Below are 23,921 nucleotides of genomic sequence, written 5' to 3' on the forward strand. Positions count from 1 at the left end.
CCCATGTCAGGCCCTCACACTGGGTGCTTAGGGCATGGTCCCACCACTGACACTCGTTGCCTGGGTCAGTAATTCTCTCTTTTTAAGTGAACTCTACCCCCGCCGTGGGGCTCAAACTCAGGACCTCGAGTTCAAGAGTCGTGTGCTGTACCAACTGAGCCAGCCAGGTGCCCCAAGTCAGCGATCTGCAGTGGTAGAAGTGGTGGACTGGGCATCTGAGGATGACTTCATGTGGCTTGAAAAATCCCTGCCTCCTCTGGTGTTGTTTATGTGACCTACTAAAGGTCCGATTGGAGAGTCCTGTTGTAGAAGAATACTTGCTGATGTGGGGGAGAGGGGATTAAAGCAAGTCACAGAATAGTATGTATGGTATAATTTCATTTTTGTCAACATTTATACGCGTTTGTTAAGACCATTAACCAAACTGCTAACTGGAATGCTTATGCTTTCTCTATTTGCCATCTATCTGGTTTCAAGAGAAAATAAGCAAACTTAAATGCAAACACTTTTTCAGGAAGTGAACAAACCCCCTGTGGAGGGTTATTTCAGAAAGTCATTGACTAAGAACTGGCGGTTGAAGTTCTTCGTGTTCCAGGAAATCGGCAACCCTTGGAAGAAGTGAGAGGGAAATTCTTTACCACAGGTGGTGCTTCAGGGAGAACAAAGATTTCTGGAGAAGCAATACACTTTCTGGAGCAATCCGGCTAACCAGGAAGGCATCTAGTTTGGGGGCAGGGGGCTGGTGGTGCAAAGCCCAAACTTCAGCTAGGCTCTTTGCTCAAATGTAGGAAAAGGAGCACGCACACTCAAGTTCTGTAGGAACTTAGACCCTTCCCAGTTTCCATAATTATAGTCCAAGCTCTTGGGCACTACGTGTGTGTACATGATGTAACAGAATGCTCTTGTGTTTATGTGCTGCTTGTTCACCTTGTGGCAAGAGCCACAGCAGAGACAAGAGAGAAGAGGCCAGAGGTCTGCTTCTCTGGTAAACTGTTGTGGAGTGGGACACACACATGTTGTGGGGGACACACTGCATGTTGCTGGTGATGATGATTAAGGTAAATATAAAAAGCTGAACATGCAGAGCAAGTAGAGAATATGATTTAACATCATGATGCTAACCTAAAAGGCAAGTAGGAAAGAGAAAGAAAAAAGCTCATGGTTTTGTGCTGTTTATGACAAACAACTTTTGACTTTTTTTTTTAATTTGTTTTTTAATGTTTACTTATTTTTGAGAGACAGAGTACGAGAAGGGGAGGGGCAGAGAGAGAGGGAGACACAAAGTCTGAAACAGGCTGAGCCGTCAGCGCAGAGCCCGATGTGGGGCTTCAACTTACAAGCCATGAGACCAAGATGGGAGCTGAAGTCAGACGCTTAACCAACTGAGCCATCCAGGCACCCCAAATTTTGGCTTTTTATCCATGACTAGGCCTTCAAGAGAGGACAACACGTTGAAAATACCTGATGTGATTCATTTATCCCACTATTTATTGAGCCGCAACTCAGGGGAGGTGTGGTATTCAGGGACACATGTCAGGGACACAACATCCTTCTCCCTTGTCACTTTAGCTTGCGTGGCCTCAAGCTCATGCTCTAAGATGGCGACAGCTGTGTTTCATGTAGCAGGGAAGAGGAAGGAAAAAAAAAGAAGAGATTGCTATCACATGACATTCCTATTTCTACCTACAAGGAGGCTGGAAAATATCGTCCATGCTTGGTGGCTGTGTGTAAAAATATCGGGATGAAAGAATGGACACTGGGGCACAAGCAATGCTCCCTGCCACAAGCATCTATTGGCGGGCATCTCAGCCTTGGTAACATGACGCTTTGGGTCAGGTACTTTTGTGTATGCATGTTGGCCATCCTGTGCACTGTGGAGTGGGCTCAGCAGCATCCCAGGCCTCGACTTAACAGGAGCATTCCCCGAGTTGTGACAACCAATATCTTGAAACTGCTAAATGTCCCTGGTAACATCTTTCCTGCTCCCTGTTGAGAAACACTGTTCCGTGGTGCACAGGAACTATGTTTGTCACTGTGCAGGAGACAAAACCAAACCAAAAGTGAAATAATTTCAGACGGTGATAAGAGCTATGATGAAAATAAAATCAGGCTGAGACAGATAGGGTTGGAATGCAGGATGTACGGTGTATGCAAAAGCCCTGAAAGAACAGAACTCGGCTTGTCGTAAGAAGAATCAGAATGCAGGTGTGGTTGGAAGGGAATGGGGAGCCTGGCGAGTCTCACGAGTCCAGTCTTCCATGTGATGGGAAGGGACTGGAAGACTTTAAGCAGGGAAGGACATGATTTACAAGAGCATGCAGTAGGAGAGCAGTAAGAGAATGCAGGGAGACCAGTAGGATCTGCCAGAGTGGTCCAGGGGAGGAAAGAGGGGCTTGGTGTGGTAGTGGAAACAACAGGAAATAAAATTGTTGGAGAAGAAGAACAGAAAGAGTGGGTGGCCATGGCAATCTTTGATTGACCCAAATAGCTACTGGGGAAACGAAGTGGTGTAAAACGGTGTCTATTTCCCACACGTTGTGAAATTCAGTCCAGCACAGGACAGATTTGTGCTGTCTGTTCCTGCATTAGTTTCCTACGGCTGTTGTAACAAGTTACCACAAACTTGGTGGCTGAACATAAATTTTATTGTCTCATAGTTCTGGAAACCAGAAGTCCAAAATCACTGGTGTCTGCAGGGTCATGTTCCTTCAGGAGGCTCTGGGGAACATGTGTTCCTTGCCTCTTCCAGCTCTGGTGGCTGTAGCACTTCAAACTCTGCCTGTGTGGTGGCAGTGACTTCTCCTCTGTGTGGTAATAGTTTCCTTGTCTCTTTCTTGTTAGGATATCTGTGGCTGTATTTAGGGCCCACCCAGATATTCAGGACAATCTCTCCTCAAGATCTTTAATCACATTGTTCACCATGTAAGTAATACTCACTTTTGCCATAGAAGAGAGTCTTTCCAGCTTCCAGGGGTTAGGACATGGATAATTTCTGGGGGGCTGTTTTTCAGTTCTGCAGTGCTAGAAATCACTTTGGCTATAGGGAGGAACACTAATAAGGTCATATTTGTTTAGCAACTAAGATAGCACCGATGCGATATAATAAAATGTTTAGTAAACTGATTAGAGAAAGAAATGCCAAACAAACAAACAAAAAAAAAGAAAATTGAATTTTTCTAAGTGGAGTTTCAAGAATTCTAGAAAAGGTAGGCCGAAGGATATAAAAGTTCAGAAGAGCTTCCTGGACTTTAGACATATTCATTCTAGATATTAAACTCAGTGTTTATGAGGACTGTTATATTTATACAGTATAAAGTGGGTGTCTGAATGCAAGGTGCATCCCGGGGGCCTTGTTAGTAGTGCTGGGCACAGGCTGTCCAGCTGTGGTGGGGCATAGCTGGGGGGCGGGCACGGCCAGAAGACGGTGGACAATGGAATGGGAATGCAGAACCAGACCAACGCACAGAGATAGAGCACGACAACAGGGGCAGATGCGTGCAATCAGTTGTGGGTGGGAGGTCCCAGGAGGAAGCGGGAGTATCACTTTAAGCAAGCAGAGACCAGCACTGGAATCGGAAGCATGGGTCTTTAGAGGTCCAGGCAGGCTGGTGGCATCAGGTACTTAAACTCTAGGCTCTAGACTGGCGTTCAGAGTAATGCAGTTACTAGTACTAAGCCCAAGATAGAGCCAGGCAAGCAACCAGGATGACTCACGCCAAAGTCTAGGGTGCTTGCTTAGAACTTCTTAAGCACTACTTCCTGCAGTCCAGAACCTCCACGGAATACTGTTTGTTTATAACAATAGAATTTGTTAAACTCCATGGGTGGTAAGGAGAGTAATAGGAACTAACAAGCATAGCTTGAGAAGCAGTTCATTACGGTGACTCTGGAGCCAAACTTCCTGGTTCAAATCCTGGCTAATACTAACGGCAATATTTTGTTTAGCAAATTTTAATCAATTTGTGTATAAACGCTAGAATAGTATTTGGGGAACTGGATTAGACTCAGATCCTGGCCCTGAATCTAACTATCCATGCTACTTTGGGGAAATTGCTCAAACTTTTAAGGCCTCAGGGTGCAGGTTTCTAAAATTGAGAGGGTTGTTAAGATTACTGAAATGTACACTTTAAGTGCTTTCTGGCAATCTTCCAAATCCTCATGCTCTTCAAAGGGTGCCCAGGCTTTTCTTGCTTTAAAGCCTGAAAAATTACTATGTAATCCTGACCTAAAACATTATTATTCCCATTGTGGAGTTGAGGAAATGGAAGTCTAGCGAGTTTGAATAATTTGTTTAAAATCACACAGCTAAATTAGTGGTAAGGTTGGGATTCAATTTCAGTTTTGCCAATTCTACAGCTGTGTATTTCCTACTTCTCTGTTATTTTGTCATTTGCCTTGATTCCTGTGTGGAAGCCAGGTCACAAATGCTCGGTACCTTCATATTTACCCACTCTGCCATTTCCAAGGTGATACTCTGAATTGTCATTTATTCAGCTCCCTCCCACTGAAGCATCCCCTTCTCTGTTACTCATGGTGCTGTCAGACCATCTGGTCTAAGTCCATCGCTCACTCCTGGTAAATGTCTCCTACATGTCTGTGTTCCAGCAGTAGCTCCTGACTTCTATCTGAAATAAAATTCTAATGTATTCGCTCATTTCACCTATGTTACAATGAAAAAAATTAAGTATGCATGAAGTTGGTGCTAAAATGATAATAAACAACAAAGGATGAAATAAGTATCAGGAAAGTAAAAACTCCAGTCATTATTTTCCATTCCATTATTTATATTTAGGTCTTTATGAGACAAGGAAGATGATTTTCATGTCTAAACACTGGAACAACCTAAATCATTTTAATATAACTACAGTCGTTATCATGTTCTAAAGGAGATTCTAAAGGAATATGAATGGAAAAATGGTACTTAATATTTAGCTTTCAGAATACAGATATATCTCAGAGAAACTGTGACCCCAGTGTATGTATATTTGAGGTAATATTTGTATACTTAGTAACTCTCACAGCGATGGGAAACATTGCTCTTTGGATATGCTCTACATTAGCTTTCTAAGTCAAGAATTCCACATTGTCGTAAAATAATTTTAAGTTCAGTGTATGGCAGTTATGCAAATAGATGTAAACTTCATTATCAGATGAATTTTAAAAAGGTATAATGCCTACTTATTATGTGGTATTAACACAAATGTCAACGGAAACAGTCCAACAGATATAGAAGCACAGTAACAAAAATATAATTATCAATATAGCTGTTTTACAAGAGTAAACTATAGTATCATCAGACTTATAAAAAAGAACAACAACTAAGGTCATTGTTTTTATTTTTTTGCTCTTCATGACTCTTCCCCATATATATAATGGCTAATTCTGATCATTTGTCCTTATTTAATCTATGAACAAATCTGCTGATACTGAATACTATTTTCAAATACATCAGCATTATCGTCATCTGATTAAATAGATTATTATTACTGAAAACACATCACAGCTTTTAAGGCTATTAATGATTTCATCAACTTAAAAATCAATTTGGGAAGTAACTGGCTATAAATTTTTCTTTTTATTAGTAAACAGTCACCATATAACCAGTGTTCCTCTCAATATCTTACTAGGGTGCTAAACATGCTTATATTTTACAGAAGAGCTGGAATATAGACTTGACGATGTATCTGAAACATCATCAACTATTGTGACAACACCGTTAGGATAACAGGCTATATATGTGGCATTAACAAAATTATTGGCTGGTCATAAATGGTACCTTTTACTGAACTGAATTTTAAATTGTTCTACAGGCCAACACGATAACAAATTTGTCATCTTCACATGGTGTGTCGCCATCGTCTTTCAAAGTTCACAGGCCTTTCTTACTGTCTTTCCCCAAGCGATTCTGCAAGAAAAAAAATGACTCAAGTAGCTACAGCCAAGAGTGAAAAACAGATTCATTGATATGACAAGGAGTTTTTTAAAAAATTCTCTTTTCTGTGTATGGTTATTAATTATGAGAATAATCAAATATGAAAATAGGGATTGAGAACATTTCAAACTTAAACTACAAAGTTTGTGGGTTTTACTTGAAAAAGGGGGAAAAATAACATTCTTGATCAATTCATTTGTTTCCTTGCCTTAATCTACTTTGGTTTTGTTTCACAGGTTATACCAGGAAAACAAAATTTCTAAAATTCCCCTCTTACCAACTCAATTAAGATTTTTGGCAAGGAAAGAATGAGGGGAAACAAAAACCCCAGATGGGATGGCCTTTTGTGTGTGTGTGTGTTTGTTATGCAGATATTTGCCCATAGAATTGAGTTCTCAAATTATACTCTTTGCTGATCAGAGATAACTATAAAATATCATTTAAAACTGGAAGAAAATGGGATCGAAATTAACCTTTAGAAATCATTTGCACTCAAGAAAGCAAAGTCTACACTGAGGAAAAAAAAACCTCATCAAATGGAGTTGTAGCATTATTGCTCGTACATGAGAAGTTCATCTAGCTCTTGTTCAGGCTGAGTATTAATGCTTTCAGAGCAACTTTAGTAACATTAACATTACGCAACCAAATCAGGATTAGAGGAAGTATTTTGAATGATAAGGTACCACTTTCACATGTTTATATATATCTTACCACTTCAGATAAAAATCACAGCTTTAACTACTGAATGGGAGAAGATATTTGCAAATGATGTATCTGATAAGAGGTTAATAACTAAAATATATAAAGAACTTATGCGGGGCACCTGGGTGGCTCAGTCGGTTTAGCGTCAGACTTTGGCTCAGGTCATGATCTCATGGTTTGTGAGTTTGAGCCCCGCGTTGGGCTCTCTGCTATCAGCCCAGAGCTGGCTTCAGATCCTCTGTTCCCCTCTCTCTCTGCCCCTCCCCTACTCATGGGCTGTCTGTCTCTCAAAAATAACACCAAACTTCAACACCAATAAAACTAAACTCAATACCAAAAAAACTAAATAACCTGATTAAAAATGGGTGGAGAACCTGAACATTTTTCCAAAGACCTACAAATGGCCAACAGACACATGAAAAGATGCTCAACATCACTCATTATCAGGGAAATGCAAATCAAAACCACTATGAGATATCACTTTACACCTGTCGGAATGATTAAAATAAAAACTACAATAAATAACAAGTGTTGTCAAGGAAGTAGAGTTAAAAGAGACCCCATGCACTGTTGGTAGAAAAATAAACTGGTACTCTGAAAACAGTACAGAGGCTCCTCAAAAAAACTAAAAATAGAAGTACTTTATGACCTAGTATTCCATTACTGGGTATTTACCCAAAGAACAAAAACACTAATTCAGAAAGATGTATGCACCCCCATGTTTACTGTATTATTTACAATAGCTAAGATACATAAACAACCCAAATGTCCATCCACAGATGAAAGGGTAAAGAAGATGTCATGTGTGTGTGTGTGTGTGTGTGTGTGTGTGTGTGTGTGTGTGTGTATTACTCAGCCATAAAAAAGAAGGGAATCTTGCCATTTCCTACAACATGGGTAGATCTAGAGTGTAATACTAAGCAAAATAAGACAGACAGGGAAAGACAAATACCATATGATTTCACTCATATGTGGAATTTGAGAAACAAAACAAATGAACAAAGTAAAAAAGAGACAAACAAAAATACAGAGTCTTAAATACAGAGAACAATTGCCAGAGGGGAAGCGGGTGAGGGACGGGTGAAAGAGGTGAAGGGATTAAGAGTACACTTGTGATGAGCACCGAAAACTGTACAGATTGTTGAATCATTATATATCTAAGACGAATATAACACTGTATGCTAATTATACTTCAATTTAAAAAAAGGAGATAATCTTGTGTTTATCCAAAATTAAAGTGGACATAAAGATAAAAGTCACAGCTTTAATGGAGCTGTTATTCAGGACAAGTTCCTTAAGTGAGGGTGACTCTCCAAAATGAAATTTGAAAACTGCCAGATGCTGATGGGTTTGTGTTGCCCATAATCCTTAGTTAGTTTTGCTTTTCCTTTTCTAGAAGAGAGACACGGCAAACAAGGAAAGGCAAAGACTTTGTATTGACGAGATTATTTTCTAATATTTATTTAGTATTTGTATCAGGGAGGAGACCAGATTTAAAATGGATTTAAATTATGCAAAGTGGAATCTGTTTATGGTAAGGAAACCAGCTTTCCCCCTTCCACTTTTATTTCTATAATAGTTTAAGTCATTTTATGATTATTTTATTTAAAGTAAATCAACTGTGTAATACTGAGAAGGCTAAATTTCCCAAGAACTTGAAGATATAATTCAATTATTAAGGTTGGTTTGACAACAGAAGTATAATTCACAAATGACAATTTGATACAGCTTTTTACTATAGATGGCCTACAGCAATCATTTTGCTTCTCAAGTAGCGTTAAGAAGGTAAATATAAAAGTGTAAGAGTCACTTTAAAGAAAATGGGAGTCATTTAATGACACTTAAATCTCAGAATCTTCTACAAGTTCTCATACCGGACAATGGAGGGTGAGTGGGGAAAAAAAACGTGTCCAATCAAGAGGCAACTACTAGTGTCTTGTAGGGCTATAGAGCTTTTCTTGTTTAAAAACATTTAAAGTGCCTTAGACAGGGTCTGGTTTAATGCTCAAGTATTATAACCCTCATTTAAGAAACGAAGAAGTCAAGGTGCTGGATGCCAAGTCATCCCCCCGGGGTTTACAGAACTGCCAAAGTATGGGGCTGAGAGCGTTCTTTCTTTTTTAAATTCAAACAGGTATTTATTATGGGAAGCTGGTTTTACAGGTGGTGAAAGAGTAGATGCATTGGAACAGTGTGGTAAGACACCTCAGGGATTAGCACAAAACCACCATTCTTGGGCTAGAGGGACAAGCGGGGAGAGCCAGTTCTGGAGCCCAGGAGCTAGGGCCACCATGTGGCAGCTGCCCAGTAGGTACCAGGACCATGGGAAAAGATGGTGCTGCTGCTGCAGATGCTCCTGAAACAGAGCGGTGGGAAGTCCCCGGCACTGCCCCTCCTGCCTTCAGTCCCCTGCTAGTGCCTCCCACTGCTGAACCTGCCCAGAAGACAGCATGGGAGCTTGGGAAATGTGGCTCTCTGAGATTGAGTAGAGTGGAAGTGGGAAGACAACAGATCCAAGAGCAGAGTCTAGTGACCAACACAGGGAGTTCTTAATGATGGGGCAACTGGAGAAAAATTACTGGGTTTTGGATTTTATTTTTTTAAAGTTTATTTATTTTGAGAGAGAGAGAGTGCAATCAGGGTAGGGGCAGAGAGAGAGAGAGAGAGGGAGAGAAAGAGAATCCCAAGCAGGCTCCATGCTGTCAGCACAGAGCCTGACATGAACCATGAGGCCATGATCTGAGCCAAAACCAAGAGCTGGATGCTGAACTGACAGCCACCCCGATGCCCCAAGGTTTCATGATTTTGAATTCAACTTTGAATCCTATCAATTTCTAGTTCAGTGACTTTAGGTACATTATACAACATCTCTGGGACTTGTTTTCCTCACCCACAAGATAGGGTATTAAAATATTTTAATTTAGTGGGCTGTGATTAAAGTAAACAGAATAATATATGAACCCATTAACTAAGTGCTTGGTCTAGAGCATATCCTCACTAAATGTCATTCATTAAATATTTCAAAAATAAAAGAAGAAACTGGATCAAGACCTTAAATGCACTAGTGCACAAGGCCTAACTCTCAGCATGGCACCTGGCATATCCAGGATGGGTCATTTTTCAAAGAAATGGGAATAAAAACTACTTTCTTGGGAAGGAATTAGAGAAACTATTTAACATCTGTTAACAAGAATATATCAGCTCCAAGAAGAAGGAATTTGGGGAGGGGAAAGAAAATGGGTTGTCACATATACTCTTCAGGGATTAAGAGAAGCATGAGCTGTTACCACGATGGGGACATTCAGCAATCACCACTGGCCATAACAAAATGAGAGAATATTCCTGCTTCTCTTTTCTCCATTCAGGGATCTAAACATTTCTGAAATTCTGGCAAAGTCCAATGGTGGGGATATGCATCCTTTTGACCTTACAAATGGGAGGGGAAAAAAAAGTTCTATTTCTAGGCAAAAGGCTTCTGAAGTGTTCTTTCATTTTCCATGGCAGATCTTGAAGGATGCCCTGAAGAAATACTCATCATGCCATGGTGAAGTCAGCAATTTTCAGGACCCGTGTTTTAGAGATGGGGAAAAGGTGGTCTTGTTGAGAATCTAACCATCTACTTTAGGCCATGTGAGCTGGGCTCTCCGTATCCTGGGTTTGAAGCACACAGGGGATACCCTTCTCTGGAATACCCTAATGTCAAAAGTTAGTTAAATCAAACATGCAACTCAATTAGGGATACCAGATGGTAAATGTGCTCTGGTTTCCTTCTTGATTGGCTCTAAATCAAGGCCAAAGTGGCTGGTTGAGAATAAGTCAGTTTCAGCAAAACTTCTACAGAGTAATGTATACTGATGATGATACTTATAATAAGTATCATTTCTTGAGCGTCTCCTATCAGCCAGGCACAGTGCTAAGTACCCTACACATTCTATTTAATTCTTGCCACAACCCATTGGGCCAGGTGTTACTATTATCCTGGTTTCATAAGTGAAGAAAAGTAAGCTGCAGAGGTGTATCCTAACATGCTTGGGATCATGTAGTATGAGAGTTAGAGTCATTCCAGGTCTGTCTGACTCTAAGGCCTATGGGTATAGCACCTGCTTGCCTTTTGCCAGGCAGAGTGATGGACCCTGGAGATTCAATGACCATGAAGAGGCAGTGAAGTGAGTCCTGGGACCAGGGGTTCTTCTACAGTGAAGAAACTGCACAGCTGTAATTGCTAAAAAGCCCCGATTGAGGGGCACCTGGGTGGTGCAGGTGGTTAAGTGTCCGACTCTTGATCTCGGCTCAGGTCAGGATCTCACGGTTCTTGAGTTTGAGCCCCCATATCGGGCTCTGTGCTGAGGGTGTGGAGCCTAGTTGGGATTCTGTCTCTCCTTCTCTCTCTGCCCCTCCCCTGCTTGTGCTATCTCTCAAAAAAAAAAAAAAAAAAAAAGACCTGATTGAAAGGTACAAAAAGCTGCCAAATTCTTAGGATAAGCCCATCCTGAAAGCAGGAGGGACAGGAAGGACCAGGGCTGCCTCAGGAATGGCGTCTCCCCTGAACTCTCTGACATGCAGTCAGAGAGTGGCTGGGAAATCAGTTCAGAGTAGGGCCTGGCAAACCAAGAGGGAAGGGACAGGCAAGCTTAGCCTGGATGAGTTCAGGGCACAGACTCTTGCTGGACTGGAGGGGAAGAGAAAAAGAACTATTGCCCTGGACTCTCTGACTTTAACAACAAAAAGGTTTTTTCCATTTCTATCTTTTAAATCCACATTGGAGGTAAATCACGGATTTGAATGCCATAGGTTTTGACCTCAGATGTTTAAACAAAACACTGGGATAGAAGGAGTAGCGAGTAGTCGTGAAGATGAGCCTTCAATTTTTACCTTATTTTGGCACGAATAGAGCAAACATTGCCAACAGCAAAACTGAATGTTTATAGAACCAGCTTGTTTTTCGATGCTGCCATTTTTGTGGCTCAGTTCTTGTGCTTACAATTCCACTAAAACTAGAATGCAATCAGTTAGCATGTCAGTAATTCTCTATGTAATGACTGTCTTGTGTTTTCAGGCGATATCCTCATCTTCACCCCCTTGGTAAAAATCTGGATTCATTCATCATTTTTAAAAAGGCAGGACAGGGGCACCTGGGTGGCTCAGTCAGTTGAGTGTCCAACTTTGGCTCAGGTCATGATCTCATGGTTCATGGGTTCAAGCCCCGCATCAGGCTCTGTGCTGATAGCTTGGAGCCTGGAACCTGCTTTGGATTCTGTGTCTCCCTCTCTCTCTGCCCCTCCCCTACTTATATGCTCTGTCTCTTGGCCATCTCTCAAAAATGAATAAATGTTAAAAAAATTTTTTTTTAAAGCCAGGATTGAATACATCCTCTTGATTTGGGAAGGGCAGATGACCCAAATGGTTGATTTAGTGATTACTATTTCAAAAAACTTAGGTCCATAAAGTAGATATCACCCACCTGAAGTTCTGAGTGTTCTTTCAGAAGTCGATCGTATTCTTTTGAAAGTCGCTCTGATTGCATTTTCATTGTCATCACATCATTCTGTGCCTTAGAAAGGGCTAGAAAACATGGAATAGAATTTAAAAATTTTTACTTTGAAATATTTTTAAGTTTACAGAAAAGTTGCAAGACTTAAATAGAAAACTCCTGGGGCGCCTGGGTGGCTCAGTCGGTTGGGCATCCGACTTCGGCTCAGGTCACAATCTCACGGTCCGTGAGTTCGAGCCCCGCGTCGGGCTCTGGGCTGATGGCTCAGAGCCTGGAGCCTGCTTCCGATTCTGTGTCTCCCTCTCTCTCTGCCCCTCCCCCGTTCATGCTCTGTCTCTGTCTCAAAAATAAATAAAACGTTAAAAAAAAAAAATTAGAAAACTCCTTTGTAGCTCTTACTCAAGTTCACCAACTGTTAAGATGCAATACATTTGTTACTGTATTCTCTCACCACACATGCACAACTGTTTTTCTTGAATCATTTAAGAGTAAGTTATAGACATCATGCCCCTTTACTCCTTAATACTTCATTGTGTATTTTTTGGGGCACCTGGGTGGCTCAGTCGGTTAAGTGTCTGACTTTGGCTCAGGTCATGATCTCAGTTTGTGAGTTTGAGCCCTACATCAGGCTCTGTGCTAACAGCTTGGAGCCTGGAACCTGCTTCAGATTCTGTGTTTCCCTCTCTCTCTGCTCCTCCCCCGCTCATGCTCTGTCTCTCTCTCCTTCAAAAATAAATAAACATTAAAAAAATTTTAAAAATAAAAATAAAAAAATATATACTTCATTGTGTATTTCTTAAGAACAAAGCTATTCTGTAACATAATCAGAGCATAGTTAGCAAATTAGGAAATTTAACATCAGTACTTTTTATCTAATCTGCCATTCATATTCCAATCTTGGCTACTGTCCCAATTATGGGTTTTTTACTATTTTTTTTTGAGTCTAGATCCAGCCCTAGATCAAAGATTAGCATTAAGTTGTCACGTTTCTTTGGTTTCCTTTAATCTAGAATAGTTCCTCAGCCTTCCCCCTGCATTCTTCTTCCCTTTCGTAACACTGACATTTTAAATAAAGGCCACTTTTTTTTTTTTTTTTGAAAGAGACAGAGCGCACTGGGGAGGGACAAAGGGAGAGGGGAGACAGAGGATCTGAAGTAGGCTCTGTGTTGACAGCAGAGACCCTGACACGGGGCTCGAACTCACAAACCATGAGATCGTGACCTGAGCTGAAGTTAGATGCTTGACTGACTGAGCCACCAAGACACCCTCAGGCCACTTTTTTCTTAAATGGAATGTTTTTCATTTTGGTTTTGTCTGATGTTTCCTCATGATTAAATTCAGGTTATGCATCTTAACTTACATACAAATGATGCGGACTGTCTCTCAAGGTATCACATCCAGAGACCCATCTGCCTCTCACTGGTTTTTCTATTTATACTTATTTTCTTCTTTGTAAACTAAGAAGCAGTGTGTGGGAAGAAAAGACTATGTAAGTATCTTGCTCCTTATGAAAACTATCCCCTCATAGTTAGCACCCATTGAAAATTCTTGCCTAAACCAACCTTTATTGTGATGGTAGCACACTGGTGATTTTCCAACTTCACCATCTCATCCACATTTACCAGTCAGCATTCTACTCTAAAGAAGGGCCTTCCATTATCCATCCACCCATCCATCCATCCATCCATCCATCCATCCATCCATCCTAAGTATGAACACATAGGTTATGTTTTCAACAGTTTATAATTCATAACTGCACTAGCCAGATGTGGCTAGTGGGAAGGCTGTCAAGCTGGCTCTTATGTTCTCTCACTATGTCCCTATCATTTGTTGAGTACCCTAGTTTCTTGCATAAGATGTTCCAGTCTTACCCTGTTTCCTGATTCATCCTAGACTCAAGCATTATAGTACAGAATTTATTAGAATGGACTGCTTTTGAAAAAACTGAGAGGGGGATATTTTATTATACTTACTAAGGGACGAACAGCCCATTTTCCTTAAAAGCAAAGACAATCACTTTCTTATATAAAATTGAAAAATTTAGGGGTGTGGGACACTTAAAGGCTTTACCTCAAGATGATACACAAAAATGGATCTATATTAGCCTCTGTCTACCAAGGAGGTATAGTGTAAGACAGCAGTTAAAAATAAGTTAAAAATAAGCAGTTAACTTCTAAGATAGAAGTTAAACACACACACACACACACACACACACACTAACTTAGCACATTGTAGAGAAGATAATGAGTAAATGTGTAGAAAGGAAGAGTAGCACAAGATGGACTGGATAAATTCTGGGAATCCTGAACTAACTCTACTCTACATACGATTCTGCATATGTAGTCTTTAGAAGTTCTGAATTTGTAAACATTTTAGGGTAGAAGTTTAAGTAAAAGAAAGTGGGATTTATAAATGTAAGAGTCATTTTTCTGGCACAGTTGAATGAAATTATAGATTCTATTTATAAACAATCTGTTTCCTCTTCCTCTTGAAAAGCCATCATATGGGCATTTTTATATATAAGTATATAAGTCACTTTCAACTAAAGTGGCTTTTGTATTGGCACTTTCTAAGACAATGTTGTCAAATTAAACTTCTTGTGTTGTAGAACATTTAGTGGACAATACAGATGTAGAACATCTGTGCTAATATGGCAGCCACTAGCTATATGTGGCTATTAAGCACTTTAAATGTGGCTAGTGCAACTGAAGAATTTAATTTTCAATTATACTTAATTTTAATTAAATTTTGATTTAAACAGCCATGTGTAGCTAGTGGGTAGCCATATGGGATAGCTCTACATTATAATTTCTTTCATGTTATTTTTATAGATCCATAACTAAGTTAGGCATTAAAGGCTAAATTTAACAAATTTAATGTTGTCACTTGGTAAGGGTAGAGGTTAGGTATGGAAGAGAGATCTTTGATAGTGGTTAGATTTCACTGGAACCACAGTCACAACATGAAGGTTTTCATATTAGTCTTTAATTTGGGTTCTATAAGGCATTTCCTAGAACCTACTTGAAAATATGAAACACAGTGTTAACTTCAAGACCTTACCATAAATGTTTAAAAGCCTGGATTTCTGGTGTATAAAAAGCAAAGAAGATTCTATAACTTAAGTTGTAGAATCTACAATTCTAGTCTTACTAGCCTACAATGATGGTCCAAGACGGGTCCAAGAGGGTCCAAGATGGTAGGAAAGGAAGACCCTGAGCTTACCTTCTCCCGTGGACAGTAAATCTATAGCCACATGTGGACTAATCCCCTCTGAAGGGGGCCTTGGATGAACAGGATGAACAGAGCCTCTACAACAGGGGATAGTACTGAGAAGAAGCAGAGATACAGTCTCACTAAGGAAAGAACCATATTCTTTTTTTTAATGTATATATTTTTAATATTTTATTTATTTTTGAGACAGAAAGAGAGGGAAAGAGAACACATGCGAGCAGGGAGGGACAGAGAGAGAGGGGGCCAGAGGATCCGAAGCGGGCTCTGCACTGACAGCTTCGGGGATAACAGCAGAGAGCCCGAAGTGGGGCTTAAACTCACCAACTGTGAGATCATGACCTGAGCGAAGTCGGAAGCTCAAAAGACTGAGCTACTCAGGCACCCTGAAAACCACATTCTAGGAATGGCATTCTATGATACAGAAGGATCACAAAAGCATTGAACTTTTCCATGAGGGGCAAGAGATTTGAGTTCCACATCAGGTACCCAAACCCTTAGATCCTGCACAGAAGAGATGGGCCTCCAAAACACCTGGCTTTGAAAAGCAATAAGGAATACGCCTAGGAAAACTAGAATTGCAGAGGGAAAAAAAAACCCACTCTTAGAGTTCACATGTAGACTTACTTGACCCCAAAATAAACACAAAAACACTGGATCAAAATTACATAGACTACAGGTGAAGGGGACCCACTTACTAATCTTGGAGCGCCTGCTGGAGAGACAAAAGGCAGCTAGGCGTCTGCTTGGGGACTTAAGACACTGGTGGCAGCCATTTTTGCTGTCTTGTTCTGCTGTACTGATTCCGGCCCCGGCGGATGCCATGTGGGAATCATCCCTGCATACTGCAAATGCCAGAGGGTGCCTACCGCTGGTGTCTTGACTACTAGCACATTTGTAGCAGTCAAGGCCAGGTGTATAGCCAGCTGGACTGGGAGCCAGACCCACTTACGAGTGTGCCCACAACCGTTCTGCCCTGTCACATCAGGAGGGCACATGCAGCCCACACGGGAGACCTGCTTCTGGTGACCAGAGGAGATTAGGCTTCTTGGCTCCACAGGATATCTCCTACATAAGGCCACTCCTTTAACACTGGGAAATGTGTGTCGTGATGGGCACTGGGTATTGTAGTGTTGAATCGCTGGATTCTACACCTGAAACTTATATTTCACTGTATGCTAACTGACTAGAATTTAAATAAAAACTTAAAAAATAAAAATAAAAAAAAAGATTGGGAACTGTAGCTGAACTACTGGACACCTAAAAACAAATACAGAGCTAGGCCAAATGAAAAGACACAGAAATGTGTTCCAAACAAAAGAGCAAGGCAAACCTCAGAGAAAAGAACTAAATGAAAGGGAATTAAGCAATAAAAGTGATAAAGAGTTCAAAATAATGGCCACAAAGATGATCATCAAATTTGGGAGAAGACTAGATGAACACACAGTAAGACCTTCAACAAAGAGAAAATATAAGAAAGTACCAATCAAATATAAAGAATACAATAACAGAATAAAAAAATACACTAGAGGGGATAAACTGAAGATTTGATGATACAGAAGAACAGATCAGTGATCTGGGTAGTGAAAGTCACCCAAACTGAACAGAAAGAGAAAGAAGGGAAGGAAGGAAGGAAGGAAGGAAGGAAGGAAGGAAGGAAGGAAGGAAGGAAAAGAAAAAAAAGGAATTTAAAAATAAAGGCACTTTAAGGGACCACTGGGACAACATCGAGTATTCACATTTACATTACAGGGGTTCTAGAAGGAGAAGGGAAAGAGAAAGGGGCATAAAACATATTTAAAGAAATCACTGCTGAAAAATTCCCTAAGCTAAGGAAGGAAATACATGCCCAGGTCTAAAAAGCAAGGCTCCTAAACAGATGAACTCAGAAGAGATCTACACCAAGACAAATTATAATTACAATGTCAAAAACTAAAAAATCTTAAAAGTAGCAAGAGAAAAGCAATTAGTTGCATATAAGGGAATCCCCATGAGGCAATTAGCTAATGTTTTTTTTAGATTTTTTTTAAAGTTTATTTATTTTTGAGAGAGACAGAGACAGAGCTTGAGCGGGAGAGGGGCAGAGAGAGAGGGAGACACAGAATCTGAAGCAGGCTCCAGGCTCTGAGCTGTCAGCACAGAGTCCGACACGACATGGGGCTCAAACCCACAGACCACGAGATCATGACCTGAGCTGAAGTCGGATGCCTGACTGAGCCACCCAGGAGCACCCCCCCCCCGACCCCGCTTTAAAAAAAATTTTTTTTAATGTTTATTTATTTTTGAGAGAGACAGAGACAGAGCTTGAGTGGGGGAAGGGGCAGAGAGAGCGAGGGAGGGCAATGAGCTAATTTTTCAACAGAAACTTTACAGGCTGGCAGGGAGTGGCACAATATATTCACAGCGCTGAAACGAAAAAACTTATAACCAAGAATACTCTAATCGGCAATGTTATCATTCAGAATTGAAGGCGAGATAAAAAGTTTTCCAACCAAACAAAAGTTAAAGGTTTACCACTACTAAACCAGCCTTTACAAAAAAATATCAAAAGGTCTTCTTTAAGAGGAAAAGAAAAGGCCATAACTAGAAATAAAAAAATATATACGAAAGAAAAAAAAATCTCCCTGGTAAAGGCAAACGTATGGTGAAGGTTCAGCCATGTATAAAGCTGGTAAGAAGGTTAAAAGACAAAAGTAGTAAATAAGCTATATCTATAATTAGTTAAGGATATACAAAACAAAAAGATGTACAACATGATGTAAAAAACATAAAACGTCAGGAGTGGGGACAGTAAAAATGTAGTGTTTTTAGAATTCGTTCAAGCTTAAGTGCTCATCAATTTAAAATAAACTGCTATATAACAGGTTGTTATATATGAATCTCATGGTAACCACAAATCAAAAACCTTTATTAGATACACAAAAAATAAAGAGAAAGGAATCCAAACATAACACTAAAAAAGTTACCATATCACAAGGGAAAAGAGCAACAAGAAAGGAATAGAGAACTACAAAACAACCGTTAAACAATTTTTAAAATGGCAGTAAGTAAGCTGGGGCTCCTGGGTGGCTTAGTCGGTTGAGCGTCTGACTTTGGCTCAGGTCATGATCTCGCGGTTTGTGAGTTCTAGCCTCGTCTCAGGCTCTGTGCTGACAGCTCAGAGCCTGGCCTGCTTCTGATTCCTGTGTCTCCCTATCTCTCTGCTCCTCCCCTCTTCACGTTCTCTGTCTCTGTCTGTCTCTTTCAAAAAAAAAATGAAAACAATAATTACTTAAAATTATTTTTAATGTTTATTTTTGAAAAGAAAGCTGGGCTAAGCAATACTTCTATCAGACAAACTAGACTTAAAACAAAGGCTGTAATAAGAGAGAGTATTGCATAAAGATAAAGGGATCAATTAGAGAAGGAATTATAATATTTCTAAATATTTATGCACCTAACATAGAAGCACCAAGATATATAAAGCAAATATTAACAAATGCAAAGAGAGAAACTGAAACTAACACTAGTAGGGGACTTTAGCATCCACTTACATCAATGGATAGATCACCCAGACAGAAAATTAATAAGGAAATATTGGCTTTAAATAACACATTAGATCAGATGAACTTAATATATACAGAGCATTCCATCTAAAAACAGCAGAATACACATTATTTTCAAGTATACACAAAACACCCTCCAGGACAGATCACATGTTAGGCCACAAAATAAGTCTCAATAAATTAAACAAGACTGAAATCGTATCTAACAAGAGATGAAGAAGGGCATTATATAATAATTACAGGGTCTATCCATCAAGAAGAACTAACAATTATAAATGTCTATGCGCCGAATATGGGAGCCCCCAAATATATAAAACAATTACTCACAAACATAAGCAACCTTATTGACAAGAATGTGGTAATTGCAGGGGGACTTTAATACCCCACTTACAACAATGGATAGATCATTTAGACACATGGTCAATAAAGAAACAAGGGCCCTGAAGGATACATTGGATCAGATGGACTTGACAGATATATTTAGAACTCTGCATCCCAAAGCAACAGAATATACTTTCTTCTCGAGTGCACATGGAACATTCTCCAAGATAGATCACACTCTGGGTCACAAAACAGACCTTCATAAGTATACAAGAATTGAGATCATACCATGCATACTTTTGGACCACAATGCTATGAAGCTTGAAATCAACCACAGGAAAAAGTCTGGAAAACCTCCGAAAGCGTGGAGGTTAAAGAACACCCTACTAAAGAATGAATGGGTCAACCAGGCAATTAGAGAAGAAATTAAAAAATATATGGAAACAAATGAAAATGAAAATACAACAATCCAAACGCTTTGGGATGCAGCGAAGGCAGTCCTGAGAGGAAAATATATTGCAATCCAGGCCTATCTCAAGAAACAAGAAAAATCCCAAATATAAAATCTAATAGCACACCTAAAGGAAATAGAAGCAGAGCAGCAAAGACACCCCAAACCCAGCAGAAGAAGAGAAATAATAAAGATCAGAGCAGACATAAACAATATAGAATCTAAAAAAACTGTAGAGCAGATCAATGAAACCAAGAGTTGGTTTCTTGAAAAAATAAACAAAATTGATAAACCTCTAGCCAGGCTTCTCAAAAAGAAAAGGGTGATGACCCAAATAGATAAAATCATGAATGAAAATGGAATTATTACAACCAATCCCTCAGAAACACAAGCAATTATCAGGGAATACTATGAAAAATTATATGCCAACAAACTGGACAACCTGGAAGAAATGGACAAATTCCTAAACACCCACACACCTCCCAAACTCAAACTGGAGGAAACAGAAACCTTGAACAGACCCATAACCAGCGAAGAAATTGAATCAGTCATCAAAAATCTCCCAACAAATAAGAGTCCAGGACCAGATGGCTTCCCTGGGGAATTCTACCAGACATTTAAAGCAGAGATAATACCTATCCTTCTCAAGCTATTCCAAAAAATAGAAAGGGAAGGAAAACTTCCAGACTCATTCTATGAAGCCAGTATTACTTTGATTCCTAAACCAGACAGAGACCCAGTAAAAAAAGAGAACTACAGGCCAATATCCCTGATGAATATGGATGCAAAAATTCTCAATAAGATACTAGCAAATCAAATTCAACAGCTTATAAAAAGAATTATTCACCATGATCAAGTGGGATTCATTCCTGGGATGCAGGGCTGGTTCAACATTTGCAAATCAATCAATGTGATACATCACATTAATAAAAGAAAAGATAAGAACCATATGATCCTGTTAATCGATGCAGAAAAAGCATTTGACAAAATTCAGCATCCTTTCTTAATAAAAACCCTCGAGAAAGTCAGGATGAAGGAACATACTTAAACAACATAAAAGCCATTTATGAAAAGCCCACAGCTAATATCATCCTCAATGGGGAAAAACTGAGAGCTTTCCTCCTGAGATCAGGAACATGACAGGGATGTCCACTCTCACCGCTGTTGTTTAACATAGTGCTGGAAGTTCTAGCATCAGCAATCAGACAACAAAAGGAAATCAAAGGCATCAAAATTGGCAAAGATGAAGTCAAGCTTTCGCTTTTTGCAGATGACATGATATTATACATGGAAAATCCGATAGACTCCACCAAAAGTCTGCTAGAACTGATACATGAATTCAGCAAGTTGCAGGATACAAAATCAATGTACAGAAATCAGTTGCATTCTTATACACTAACAATGAAGCAACAGAAAGACAAATAAAGAAACTGATCCCATTCACAATTGCACCAAGAAGCATAAAATACCTAGGAATAAATCTAACCAAAGATGTAAAAGATCTGTATGCTGAAAACTATAGAAAGCTTATGAAGGTAATTGAAGAAGATATAAAGAAATGGAAAGACATTCCCTGCTCATGGATTGGAAGAATAAATATTGTCAAAATGTCAATACTACCCAAAGCTATCTACACATTCAATGCAATCCCAATCAAAATGGCACCAGCATTCTTCTCGAAACTAGAACAAGCAATCCTAAAATTCATATGGAACCACAAAAGGCCCCGAATAGCCAAAGTAATTTTGAAGAAGAAGACCAAAGCAGGAGGCATCACAATCCCAGACTTTAGCCTCTACTACAAAGCTGTCATCATCAAAACAGCATGGTATTGGCACAAAAACAGACACATAGACCAATGGAATAGAATAGAAACCCCAGAACTACACCCACAAACGTATGGCCAACTAATCTTTGACAAAGCAGGAAAGAACATCCAATGGAAAACAGACAGTCTCTTTAACAAATGGTGCTGGGAGAACTGGACAGCAACATGCAGAAGAGTGAAACTAGACCACTTTCTCACACCATTCACAAAAATAAACTTAAAATGGATAAAGGACTTGAATGTGAGACAGGAAACCATCAAAACCCTAGAGGAGAAAGCAGGAAAAGACCTCTCTGACCTCAGCTGCAGCAATTTCTTATTTGACACAACTCCAAAGGCAAGGGAATTAAAAGCAAAAATGAACTATTGGAAGATAAAAAGCTTCTGCACAGCAAAGGAAACAATCAACAAAACTAAAAGGCAACCAACGGAATGGGAAAAGATATTTGCAAATGACATATCAGACAAAGGGCTAGTATCCAAAATCTATAAAGAGCTCACCAAACTCCACACCTGAAAAACAAATAATCCAGTGGAGAAATGGGCAGAACACATGAACAGACACTTCTCTAAAGAAGACATCCAGATGGCCAACAGGCACATGAAAAGATGCTCAACAGCGCTCCTCATCAGGGAAATACAAATCAAAGCCACACTCAGACATCACCTCATGCCAGTCAGAGTGGCCAAAATGAACATATAAGGAGACACTAGATGCTGGAGAGGATGTGGAAAACGGGAACCCTCTTGCACTGTTGGTGGGAATGCAAACTGGTGCAGCCGCTCTGGAAAACAGTGTGGAGGTTCCCCCCAAAATTAAAAATAGACCTACCCTATGACCCAGCAGTAGCACTGCTAGGAATTTACCCAAGGGATACAGGAGTACTGATGCATAGGGGCACTTGTACCCCAATGTTTATAGCAGCACTCTCAACAATAGCCAAATTATGGAAAGAGCCTAAATGTCCATCAACTGATGAATGGATAAAGAAATTGTGGTTTATATACACAACGGAGTACTACGTGGCAATGAGAAAGAATGAAATATGGCCCTTTGTAGCAATGTGGATGGAACTGGAGAGTGTGATGCTAAGTGAAATAAGCCATACAGAGAAAGACAGATACCATATGGTTTCACTCTTATGTGGATCCTGAGAAACTTAACAGAAACCCATGGGGGAGGGGAAGGGGAAAAAAAACAACAACAAAGAGGTTAGAGTGGGAGAGAGCCAAAGCATAAGAGACTCTTAAAAACTGAGAACAAACTGAGGGTTGATGGGGGGTGGGAGGGAGGGGAGGGGAGGTGATGGGTATTGAAGAGGGCATCTTTTGGGATGAGCACTGGGTGTTGTATGGAAACCAATTTGACAATAAATTTCATATACTAAAAAAAAAAAGACTGAAATCGTATCAAGAATCTTTTCTTGGGTGCCTGGGTGACTCAGTCGGTTGGGTGTCTGACTTTGGCTCAGGTCATGATCTCATGGTCTGTGAGTTCGAGCCCCACATTGGACTCTGTGCTGACATCTCAGAGCCTGGAGCTTGTTTTGCATTCTGTGTCTCCCTTTCTCTCTGCTCTTCCCCTGCTGGCTCACTGTCTCAAAAATAAATAAAATTAAAAAAAAAAATAAAGAAACTTTTCTGACCACAATGGTATGAAAGTAGAACTCCATTACAAGAAAAAAACCTGGAAAAAACACAAACAAATGGAAGTTAAATAATATGCCACTAAACTACTAACAGGTCAATAAAAAAAATCAAAGAGGAAATAAAAAAATACTTTGAGACAAATAAAAAGGGAAATACAGTGTTCTAAGATCTATAGGATGCAGCAAAAGCAATTCTAACAGGGAAGTTTATAGTGATACAGGCCTACCTCAAAAAAAAAAAAAAACAAGAAAAATCTCAAATAAACAATCGAATCTTACACCTAAGAGAACTAGAAAAAGCAGAACAAACACTGCCCAAAATTAGTAGAAGGAAGGAAATAATAAATATTAGAGTGCAATTTGTGAAAGAGAGACTAAATAAACAATAGAAAAGATCTATGAAACTAAGAGCTGGTTCTTTGAAAAGATAAACAGAATTAATAACCTGTACCCAGATTCATCAAGAAAAAGTGAGAGAAGATTCAAATAAAACCAGAAATGAAAGAAAAGTTACAATCAATACTACAGAAATACCAAGGACTATAAAAGAATACTATTAAAAATTATGTGTCAACAAATTGGCCAGCCTAGAAGAAATGGATAAATTTTTATAAACATATAATCTTCCATGACCGAATCAGAAACAAATAGAAAATCTGAATAGACCAATTACTAGTAGTAAAATTAGAGTAATAAAACTCCCAACAAACTAAAATCCAGGACCAGACAGCCTCACACATGATTTCCATCAAACATTTAAAGAAGAGTTAATCC

General features: G+C 39.6%; 1 protein-coding gene across 4 annotated transcripts in view; it reads right to left on the reverse strand.

Annotated features, from left to right (window-relative positions):
* Nucleotides 1-5,225: 5,225 nt before the first annotated feature.
* LOC102954659 (B cell receptor associated protein 29) overlaps nt 5,226-23,921 on the reverse strand; it is a 54,847-nt gene continuing 36,151 nt past the window's right edge. For all 4 annotated transcript variants that reach the window (XM_042964343.1, XM_042964333.1, XM_042964326.1 and 1 more), the window contains exons 7-8: nt 12,096-12,196; nt 5,226-5,905 (exon numbers count right to left, since the gene is read on the reverse strand). In XM_042964343.1, coding sequence (XP_042820277.1) covers nt 5,870-5,905; nt 12,096-12,196 — 137 coding nt within the window. In that variant the 3' untranslated portion in view covers nt 5,226-5,869. The remainder of the gene's footprint in view (nt 5,906-12,095; nt 12,197-23,921) is intronic.

This window comes from Panthera tigris, chromosome A2, assembly GCF_018350195.1.
Source record: "Panthera tigris isolate Pti1 chromosome A2, P.tigris_Pti1_mat1.1, whole genome shotgun sequence".
Taxonomy (NCBI): Eukaryota; Metazoa; Chordata; class Mammalia; order Carnivora; family Felidae; genus Panthera; species Panthera tigris.